This window comes from Rhyacophila brunnea, unplaced genomic scaffold (assembly GCF_057557595.1).
Source record: "Rhyacophila brunnea isolate RB1 unplaced genomic scaffold, BYU_Rbru_1.0 scaffold_4, whole genome shotgun sequence".
NCBI lineage: Eukaryota > Metazoa > Arthropoda > Insecta > Trichoptera > Rhyacophilidae > Rhyacophila > Rhyacophila brunnea.
Genome location: NW_028233068.1, coordinates 21493359 through 21505791, shown reverse-complemented (window position 1 = coordinate 21505791; position 12433 = coordinate 21493359). Strand labels below are relative to the sequence as shown.

The following is a 12433-nucleotide window of genomic DNA, read 5'->3' as shown; positions in this document are numbered from 1 at the left end:
ACCGCATAGTTAACACGTCGTACTTGATTCCAAATGCATGCAATTATAATCTCCAATAATTGAACTTTTATTAACCATTTGGAGATTCTAATCGGATGTATGGAATGAGGAATCTCTTAGGAGCAACTCAGATCATTAATCGCTCAAGCGTGCTCTTATTGAGTTTAAAAAAACATTTGAATGAAGTGTGGCGTGAACAGACAAAAATTAAATAACAAAATATAAAACAAAAGCCGAATAATTCAAGCAAAATTGACCTTTGTGGCCGAACAGCTGGTTAATCCGGCATGAACAGTTGTTCTTTATCCATACACATTTTATGGCATTCCCGGAGGAATTGATTTGCATCCTCTATTTCCCGTCACAAAGACATGTTGGGTGGCTGACAGTACTATGCTCATATAGCCTGCAAATGGTCTAAGGTCAAAGCGGTTTTCTTCATTTTCCATTAAATATTTGGATTAGAGGTGTCCTATTTTTCTGCCGTATTAAGTTGGAAGCCGTAAGGGCCGCCTCAACTTCAATTTCAATTTTTCAATTTTTTTTTTTTTTTTACATATTGTGGACATTACAAATTATAAGTTTAAGACGTTGACAACATGACATTTAGAAACAAAGATATAAAAATATAACAGTATTACATAAAAAAGAGATATATCAGTAGATGAATTAGATAGGTACAAGGAAGTACACCGGATGAGTTAAGCAGACCCTATTTTAAGAATTTATAAAACAACATCCACCTAAACTCATTCTCAGGTAGGTGGAATATATCAACACCCGAAGCAATTTCGTTGAACATAGTTATCACTCTCCCAATAGGCATTACCAGTGGCAGGTTGGTTCTGCACCTTGGGAGAATAAACAACTGATGGTCTCTATTTCTAAGATAGTTATCAGGGACACACAGGTCAACACTGCCCAGAATGGCAGAGTTCTCATTTATACCTTGTATAAGTCGAAAAAAATACGTAGCTAAATAAAGATTTCTTCTAAATTGCAGACTGCAGTATGTAAGCATGCCTAAGAGAAAGTGAGTTGGATAAAGCCACGGATAGTATCCATACAACCTCAAGTAAAGGAGTCTCAATAATTTCTTCTGTACCCTCTCCACCATAAGACCATACTTCAACTGGTGCGGTGCCCAAACAATAGACCCACTCTCAAGTCTGCTTCAAACTAAAGAATTAAATAAAAGTTTTAATACCGTAACATCTGAAAAGACCCGGGAAGTACGCATGACGAAGCCCAACATTTTAAGCGCTTTGTTACAAATGGTAACTATATGGCTAATAAATGTCAGTTTACTCTCAAACGTAATGCCAAGATCCTTTACAGATGATATTTGTGACAGAACTCTGCCATGCATCGAGTATTGGAAAAACAACACTTTTGAGGCTCTGGTAAACGATAAAAGATTGCATTTATCAATATTGAATTCTAGTTGGTTACGCCTGCCCCAATTTAATACATTATCTATATCAAATTGGAGCTGACGACAATCGTCCAAGGTGACAACTTCCAAAAAGAGTTTCAAGTCATCAGCGAACAACAAAAACATAGCATTTTTTATTACCAATGCTATGTCATTTATAAAAATCGTGAACAGCAACGGCCCTAAGTTTGAGCCCTGGGGGACACCAGAAAATGTGTAAAAGGTCTGTGACTGATAAAGGCCATACGATACATATTGTTGACGGTTCCTAAAATAACTCCCGAATAGCTTCAAAAATCGATCCGGCAATCCAATAAGTTGGAGTTTTTCCATCAGGATGCCATGATCGACCTTGTCAAATGCTTTCGAGAAGTCATTGTAAGAACAGTCAACCTGGTGGCCTCTATCCAGAGCCGATGACACGTAATCGGTAAATACCATCAGGTTAGTTTCCGTTGATCGGCCTGCTCTAAATCCATGCTGTTCATTTATTATAAATGACTCAGTTTTTGGAGAAATCATGTTGCGCATGATCATCTCAAGAACTTTTGCTGGTGCAGAGAGAACAGCTACCGGCCTGTAATTTTCCACTGATGACTCTGTACCACTCTTTAATGGATTGGAGTAACCTTCGACATCTTCCACGTTTCCGGGAAGATACCTGTCTCCATTGCGAGATTAAATATATATGAAAGCGGGCCTTTGACGAAGTCAATACAACCCTTTAAAAAAAATGTAGGAACATAATCAGGTCCCAAAGAGCGAGTATTCTTTAGTTTTTTAATAAACTGAAGTACATCGCCCTCATTAATTGAAAAAATATTGACGGATTGGGCATGACGGTTTTCCTGACGTTGAGGCAACATCCAGATTTGGAATACTACTTGCGTAGACAGACTTGAAATGACCAGCAAATGCTTCTGCCACTCCATGTCCGGTTACCTCTTCGCCCTTCCAACTCATCCTATCGGTAAACCCACCATCTCTTCTTAACGATTTTACGTAATTCCAAAACAATTTAGGATTTTCGCGAATGGAATCTCCTACCGTTTCCATATAATATGTTCGATAGGCCCGTCAAACAGCTTGTCTCACTTTCAAACGATAGATGCTAAGCATGATATAGTCAGTCTGATCATGCTCAGCCTTCCATGCTGTATGATAGTTATGCTTGACCTTAATGTCCCCAATAATCTCCCGAGAAAACCACCTCGGGTATCGCCTTCCACCACGACATGGCGACTTCCTCGAAAAACATTGATCAAAAATATTATACACTATATTGTAAAAACATTGTACCGCCTCATTCACATCACAAATCTCGAGCAACTCACTCCAGTCCACTTCACTCATCAATGAGTAAAGTAGCTTGAAGTTTCCGCCTTCAAACCTCCACCCGCCGAATTGGTTGGTTTTTTGCTCAGCCCAGCTGATAACCACAGACTAGGCTTACCTTTAGACATCAGACAGAAAAGCAAAGAGAGAAATTGCGCTTGAAAGAAAGCTTAAGAGCAAAGTGATCCTACCTCTGATGCCCACTTTAAAAAACCGAGGAAAAACGTTAGAACTCTAAGCGCCGATTTTGTTGAAAACAGGTGGAACAACAAATAAGAGATCTAGAAAAGGGCGGTCAACCCTACCAGACTCGTTCTAAAATCCTGAGGAGTAGGTACTATGTAGGTACCTACTCCTAAATAGAGTGAAAGAAAATGAGGATTTAGTTTTTACTGTAAAATGAATGCTTAAGTAAAAACAAATCGTTTATCTTTGTAGTCTTTCTTTAGACTTCTTAAGATCTTTCGACCAATAAAGGGAATGGGACGATTTGGCACCGCGAACTGGCCTCCGCCGATTGGCCTCCGGTAATTGGCCGCCGGTACAATCGGACGCCGGCCCAATTGGACGCCGACCCAATTCGACGCCGACCCAATTGGCCTCCGGGAGATTGGACGCCGCAGAGTTGAATTAAATGCGCAAAGGAATAGACGTACGTTACAATTTGTTGGAGTAAATAAGCAAGTCAGTTTAATATGCTTCTATCTTCTCAGTAGTTGTACCTTATACATTTCGCGCTTGACACATTTTTAATATAGATTGAGAATAATTATTATGCCTTATGATGTTTATTAAAAGAAAATAATTCTTGCCTCGCTAAAACTTAAAGATGTGCATAATCAATTAATTTATTGTCTATTCATGGGTACTTATTTATATTTACAACAAATATTAAAAATAATCTTAGATGTTAGAATGAAAATGACATTATATTTCAGCGTTTTATCGACTTAATATTATAATAAAGCTTAAACATGTATATTATTATGCATAAATGCGTATTTTAAGATAGTATGAAATTACAAACAAAATATTAAGTAAGTTATCTGCTAAGTATAAATGTTTCAGTAGTTTGATTGATAAACTACTTAGGTACTGGGTGCCGGACGAAATCCCGAAGGCCGAAATCCCGAATGGCTGAAACCCCCAATAAACCAGTCAATGGAACTTAACATAATTTATAATATCATTTTATAAAATGAAATTCCTCCAAATGAATGCTAACTCAATTGATATACCTACTTAAATACATGACTGTGCGTTCGCATAATAAAGCAGATTAATAAGATACAAATTCGAAACCCTGTCGCCATAGGCCATAGACCAAGACTTTGAAGGCAGTTTTGGTTTATGACTTAATGATGCTTAGGGTATAAAATACAGGAACTACAAAGCCAAATAAATGTCCTAACATATTACAAATATTGAATGCGCGTTTCGTTTACGTGTTAAAAATTAAAGCTTATTATGATATGTTAATATTCTTTAACACGTATCTCATATTTTTCCATATTCAAGAATCGTACCTTCTTATAGCCACACCGAGAAGGTAGCTCAATTCCCTTATTTATGTAATTTCCGGTTTGTACTTATTTTTAATCATATTTTTCATTGCAAACTTTGGTACGTCAATGACTGGCAGATGTCGGAAATTATTTTATTGAATGGACAAATACATAATTATATAAATACTGTAGCAATCTACATTAACAGTAAAAAGAGTAAATTTCGAATGTGTATAGTTTCATAACTGATTAGTGATAAGGTAAAAAAACGTCTCATTTTTAATACTTAGCAAGACATGCATAATAATTATATTTTACAAGAATTGATTTGAGTAAAAGCATATTATTTATAAATATTTTAAATAGGTATCGTCCCAATGGGAGACATGATGTTATATTAAAATTTAACTGGTTATTTAAAAATTACATACTGACCGATAATGGAGTTTATACAAATCAGTTTGATAAATTTGAATATAATAATAAACTCAAAATCCAAGAAACACATTAAAAAACTAGGATTATTTTATAATAACTCTAGCATTCAATTGTGTCATAATAAATTGTCTCAAAAGACTCTGTATTGTAAGAATCTGGTCTTTCCACCAACGCACAAACCGATTTTTGTTTGCCTAAAAATTCTTTATGGAAATTAAATGAAAAACGTAAGCGTAAGTAAGCCTTGAGGCAAACATATAGTTATAGTATTATTATCAAAATAATTTACAACCTTCTTAAAGTTTATTTTCACAATAAGTTTCTTCATTAACCCAAAACATTAGGTTTTGATGAAATACATATATTTAACGTGTAAAAAGGAATATTCTGTTTCCTCAGATTACGCAGTCATGAAGTTGGTGCTGTTCATACTCATCTCTTTCATCTACAGAGCTATGGCGTATGGTGATACTTGGTCTTACATTTCGTATTGGGGGCAAAGGTTTACTGCTGACTTACTTTTCGGGAACTGTAAGTCGACTAGGGTAAATAGCTTAAAAACAAATGGGCTACTCTCCATTTTTTTTAAATACACAAGTCTCTATAATGTTCGAATTGAGGCAATTTATTTTTTTATTTTTAATTTAAACAATGGATTAAGTATTTCAGTATAGGTACATAAGTACTCTTATGATACACGGGTGTATTATTTTCTATAATTTATGAGCAACTGGGCAGCCACTCCGGACGCATCCCAGGCTGGGGCGCAGAAGTGGAGTTTTATTGAACATGCAATAATGAAAATTAGTGATATTTTAATTTTAATACATAATATTCAGGATCGCTGGTCAACGAAACATTTTTCAGATAAACATTATTAGTAAATAAATGTGTGGTCAATTTAAATGTCGAAAATATTATGGAAAATGCGACGATATATTTAACAAAAGTGTCAGTGTACGCGTTAGGCCCCGTTAGGGTGTTAGGCCAATGCTACTAAACTGCTCTGCGCAGTACACTAGTGGTCGTAAAGGTTTTTCCAGGGAGCCGCAAACTATTTCAGTACCTGCATTTAATTGCATATTTAAATACAACAGTATTTTACTATGTTTATTGTTTAGGTATAGTTGTGCTGTTAGTAAAAAATGAAAATATGGATGACAGGTCTTTGTGTTTAGTGCATTCGATGCCAAGAGATGAAGTGTCTCAATATTGGCGCGCCGTCTTTTATTCTGAGGAGTCTGCGCCCTTCGTGTTGTTATAGAGATCCAAAAAATTACCAAACATCTATACCAAATCCAAGGTCATGACAATTATGCAGAAGACCAATAACGAGCCTTCTTGTGGTTCAATGTTCTATTTCTAAGGGTCGTATGCATGAGATTCCCAATGAGTGCAAATGTACTCCGTTGTTTAGCGACGTCATGATGTGACGTCATAATGTGTCATAACGTCCAAATAATGGCAAACTTATAAAATTTCATTCCCCGACCATTAATTTAAAAATTTTTAATTGTAAATGTGTCTGAAAGTGTACCATATAAATTTAATAATTATACATGAATAATTATTATGAACTTAAATAATTTATCAGTTATTTTATCACATTTATTTTATAATTCTACTGTACGAAAGGATAGAGTATTGCCAGTAAACATTTCCGTTTAGTGGCAATACATACATATTATGACTAACTTCACTTCAATCACTTTTAAGAGATGTCAAAACAGAATAAGAATAAATGACAGAAATGCAAATGGATTTAGATAATAATATGTAATGATCTCTGTATAATATTATCATTTATACCAATCACCGTATGACACTATTGATGTGACCAGTGTATTTGAAAGTTGTGCCTTGTTTATTACAGTTAACTTACAATAATTAACTAGGTAGGTAGGTACCATAATATTTTGAAGAATGCAGAATGCTTCCAATTGCATATTTTAATGCCAGATACTGCAGTAGGTACCTAACTTTGCGGTCGTTTAGCGGAGGTATTTTATCGTAATCATACGTAAACCCATCTTATCTCTCCATGAGAAATACTGCGTTTTGTAAGCGAAATATGAGGCATTATATCAGTTACCTACTACCTAGATTATAGACTATGGATCAAAATTATACGTATTTTGTAAACAGCACGACTAGGAACTGTTTTTAAAGTTCGAAAATGTTTTACAGAGTCTACAAAATGATCGAGGGCCTCAAGCAAACGTTTGTTGTAATGAATGAACAGCATGGATTTAGAGCAGGCCAATCAACGGAAACCAACCTGATGGTATTCACTGATTATGTATCGTCAGTACTAGATAGAGGCAGCCAGGTTGACTGTTCTTACAATGATTTCTCGAAGGCATTTGACAGAGTCGATCACGATATTTTAATGGAAAAACTCCAACTTATTGGATTGTCGGATCGATTTTTGAAGCTATTCGGGAGTTATTTTAGGAACCGTCAACAATACGTTTCGTACGGCCTTTATCAGTCACAGACCTTTTACACATTTTCTGGTGTCCCCCAGGGCTCAAACTTAGGGCCATTGCTGTTCACGATTTTTATAAATGACATAGCATTGGTAATTAAAAATGCTATGTTTTTATTGTTGACTGACGACTTGAAACTCTCATGGAAGTTGTCACCTTGGACGATTGTCGTCAACTCCAACTTGATATAGATAATATATACGATTGGGGCAGGCGTAACAAACTGGACTTCAATATTGATAAATGCAATGTTTTATCGTTTACTAAAGCCTCACGAGTATTGTTTTTCCAGTACTCGATGCATGGCAGAGTTCTCTCGCGAATATCATCTGTAAGAGATCTTGGAATTACGTTTGACGGTAAACTGACGTTTAGTGGTCATATAGATACCATTTGTAAAAAGGCGCTAAAGATGTTGGGCTTTGTCTTGCGTACTTCCCGGGTCTTTTCGGATGTTACGGTACTAAATATTCTCTACAACTCCTTAGTTAGAAGCAGACTTGAGAGTGGGTCTATCGTTTGAGCCCCGCATCAGTTGAAGTACGGCCTTATGATGGAGAGAGTCTAAAAGAAATTTTTAAGACTCCTTTACTTTCGGCTATATGGATATTATCCGTGGCTCTATCCGACTGATTTTCTCTTAGGGATGCTTACATACTGTAGCTTAAAATTTAGAAGGGATCTTTATATAGCTACATATTTTTTCAGACTTATACGTGGCGTAAATGTGAACTCTGCAATTCTTAGTGGTGTTGGCTTGTGTGTCTCTGATAATGGGTCTAGGACGATTTGGCACCGCGAACTGGCCTCCGCCGATTGGCCTCCGGTAATTGGCCGCCGGTACAATCGGACGCCGGCCCAATTGGACGCCGACCCAATTCGACGCCGACCCAACTGGCCTCCGGGAGATTGGACGCCGCACAGTTGAATTAAATGCGCAAAGGAATAGACGTACGTTACGATTTGTCGGAGTAAATAAGCAAGTCAGTTTAATATGCTTCTATCTTCTCAGTAGTCGTACTTTATACATTTCGCGCTTGACACATTTTTAATATAGATTGAGAAAAATTATTATGCCTTATGATGTTTATTAAAAGAAAATAATTCTTCCCTCGCTAAAACTTAAAGATGTGCATAATCAATTAATTTATTGTCTATACATGGGTACTTATTTATATTTACAACAAATATTAAAAATAATGCTAGATGTTAGAATGAAAATTACATTATATTTCAGCGTTTTATCGACTTAATATTATAATAAAGCTTAAATATGTATATTATTATGCATAAATGCGTATTTTAAGATAGTATGAAATTACAAACAAAATATTAAGTAAGTTATCTGCTAAGTATAAATGTTTTAGTAGTTTGATTGATAAACTACTTAGGTACTGGGTGCCAGACGAAATCTCGAAGGCCGAAATCCCGAAAGCCTAAATCCCGAAAGCCTAAATCCCGAAAGCCGAAATCCCGAATATCGAAATCCCGAACGCTGAAATCCCGAATGGCCGGAATCCCGAAGGCCGAAATCCCGAAAAATAAAAAAAATACAAACATCAATAATTGCGCAATTTTTGCAAGAGACACAAAAACCCATTTTTTGTGGAAATATAAAAAAAATTTAAAATACAAACATCAATAATTGCGCAATCGTGGATTGCGCAATTTTTGTAAGATGCACAAAATCCATTCGTTCTACAAAATGGTCTCTCCTGAAAAAAATTGCGCAATCAGAAAAACCCATTTTCCGAAAAAATGGGATTTGTCTCTCTTACAAAAATTGCGCTCACGATTGCGCAATTATTGATGTTTGTATTTTACATTTTTTATATTTCCACAAAAAATGGGTTTTTGTCTCTCTTGCAAAAATTGCGCAATTATTGATGTTTGTATTTTTTCATTTTTCGGGATTTCGGCCATTCGGGATTTCAGCATTCGGGATTTCGGCCTTCGGGATTTCGTCCGGCATCCAGTACCTAAGTAGTTTATCAATCAAACTACTGAAACATTTATACTTAGCAGATAAATTACTTAATATTTTGTTTGTAATTTCATACTACGAGGGTGGGTCAATAATTCCTTAGAAAAAAGCATTAAAACAGTTTTTATTTTTGTATTTTTTTTTTATTTCTCAACATAATCTCCTTGGAGCTCAATACACTTGGTTAGACGTTTCTCAATTTTTTTTAAACCGTCAGAAAAATAAGTTTTCGGAAGGTCCTCAAAATAAGCATTTGTCCGATCGATGACTTCTTCATTTGAAAAAAAACGTTGTCCACTTAGCCATTTTTTTAAGTTTGGGAAAAGGAAAAAGTCACTGGGGGCTAAATCTGGCGAATACGGTGGGTGGTAGACCAATTCGAACTTCAATTCTTCAATTTTAGCCATCATTGATCGTAAACATGTGTGAACACGGGCATTGTCCTGATGAAAGAGGATTTTTTTCCTGTTTAAATGAGGCCGTTTTTCTTCAATTTTGTTTTTTAGCTGGTCCAATAAAGATGCATAATAATCCCCTGTTATTGTTTTTCCTTTTTCCAAATAGTCAACGAAAATAATTTCACGTGCATCCCAAAATACAGTAGCCATAACCTTACCAGCTGATTTTACGGTTTTTGCCTTCTTTGGACATGGTTCGCCTTTCGCAATCCACTGCTTTGACTGTTCTTTCGTCTCGGGAGTATAGTGGTGTATCCATGTTTCATCTACAGTCACAAAGCGACGAAAAAATTCATCCGGATTGCGTTGCATGAGCGACAACAGGGCTTTAGAGGCCACCACCCTATTGCGTTTATTGTCGACTGTGAGCAAACGCGGCACCCATCTTGCAGAAATATTTTTCATGCCCAATTTGTCATGTAAAATAGAAATGACGCTACCTTTTGAGATCCCTGTAACCTCAATTATCTCACTCAACTTTAATTTTCGGTCACTTAACACCATATCGTGGATTTTATTGATCATTTCTGGTGTAGTCACCTCTACAGGACGTCCTGAGCGTGGTTCATCCTTTGTTGATGTACGACCACGTTTAAATTCATTTAACCAGTTATAAATAGTTGCAAGTGAAGGAGCAGATATGCCGTGAACTAAATCCAACTCATTTTTTATTTCCTTTGCTGTTAACCCTTTTATATTAAAATGTTTAATAACAGCTCTAAACTCAATTTTCTCCATTTTCCATTTTTCACAAGCAATTTTTTTTTTAAATGTACGAGAAACACACAACAACCCGACCAATCTGATTGAAACTTCGCAGCATACTGAATCGGTAGTGCCGCTGCATGAAAACAAACCGCTTACAGTACTAGTCGCGCCACCTGTCGGCTTTTCTAAGGACTTATTGACCCACCCTCGTATCTTAAAATACGCATTTATGCATAATAATATACATATTTAAGCTTTATTATAATATTAAGTCGATAAAACGCTAAAATATAATGTAATTTTCATTCTAACATCTAACATTATTTTAAATATTTGTTGTAAATATAAATAAGTACCCATGTATAGACAATAAATTAATTGATTATGCACATCTTTAAGTTTTAGCGAGGGAAGAATTGTTTTCTTTTAATAAACATCATCAGGCATAATAATTTTTCTCAATCTATATTAAAAATGTGTCAAGCGCGAAATGTATAAGGTACACCTACTGAGAAGATAGAAACATATTAAACTGACTTGCTTATTTACTCCAACAAATCGTAACGTACGTCTATTCCTTTGCGCATTTAATTCAACTGTGCGGCGTCCAATCTCCCGGAGGCCAGTTGGGTCGGCGTCGAATTGGGTCGGCGCCCAATTGGGCCGGCGTCCGATTGTACCGGCGGCCAATTACCGGAGGCCAATCGGCGGAGGCCAGTTCGCGGTGCCAAATCGTCCCATTCCCCTGATAATTACCTTAGGCTCCGTTGTTTGTTCTCCCACGGTGCAGAACTAACCTGCCATTAGTAATGCCAATTGGGAGGGCAGTAACCATGTTTAATGAAATCGCTTCGGATATTGATATATTCCACTTACGTGAGGGTGAATTTAGGTGGACGTTGTTTTATAAGTTTTTAAGATAGGGTCTATCAAAGTTCACTCTGTGTGCTTCCATCTACTTTTATTTTGTTACTTATTTTATTTCTTTTCTTATTTAATTAGGTACTTATTCTCTGTATTTTTATTTTTAAAAATTATTAACACTTATTTTATGTCATGTCGTGAACGCTTTGAATTTATAATTTATTATGTTCATTATATGTAAAATAAATAAATTTGATTTGATTTGAATGCATTATTAAAATGACATTTGACAGTGACAGATGAAGCAGCCATTTTGAATGACATGTGACGTCATATTGCTTACGTCACAAACAGTGATATACGCTATATGGTGGAAATCGGTTAAACACCTTATAAAGAATTTGGTAATCTCATACATACGGCCCTAAGTCACCTGCGGCGCAGCATTATCTATATATACGTCGTTTTCGATTGTTGTTTACTAATTATCTAGAACTTTTGTCTTGTTATTATACTTTATGTTGAAATTTCATTGTTTTCCATTTGTTATTTTTAGTAAGTACTTCCTTAATATTAAAAAAAATAGTAATATGTAATTAAATAAGATGGTGGAGGATACGCCACTGTCGTGAACAAGAAGAGAGGTGAAACGGATATTGATATTGACATAATATTATATACCCTATCTTTATTTATTAGAAACAGATTATCCGAATATTCAACATAAGCTCTAGTCAACCGTTCCGAAAATGGGTTTATAGCTCAAAACAGCTGTCAACTTAAATGACTTAATTAAAGTATAAAAAAACCTTTGTTTCAAAACCATTTATAACAGAATTCTACCACGTAAACGCCAATTCAGTTAATAAATATAAAGAGATTTATGATTTTTATACAAACAAAAAATATGCGGATTCTCGAATTTGTATTTCATTTCAATCATTCAAGAGGTCATCTGTTTTTAAAGTACATTTTATATTACCTATTTATTATTTCTCTCTCTTCTTGGTCGTTCCCTCGTGGCTGAGGATCGTGCCCTCCTGGAAATGTAGTCATCTTCTGAGCGACTAAGACTCTCCACCCCTCTGGTCTTTCTGCTTCTCTTAGGGTAGAGTGAAACTGCCCTCAGTAAGCTCCTTTACTTGGTCGCTCTAGAGCACCGACGCTCATCATATTCTTTGCCTACCTCAGAAGCTACCAAAACCACCAGTTTTCGA

General features: G+C 35.8%; 1 protein-coding gene across 1 annotated transcript in view; it reads left to right on the top strand.

Annotated features, from left to right (window-relative positions):
• Window positions 1-12433, top strand: part of LOC147067082 (uncharacterized) — a 38978-nt gene that overhangs the window by 19320 nt on the left and 7225 nt on the right. Inside the window, 2 exon segments of the mRNA XM_085954822.1 lie at window positions 4289-4341; window positions 5113-5244. Of these exon segments, the coding sequence (XP_085810948.1) occupies window positions 4289-4341; window positions 5113-5244 (185 nt within the window).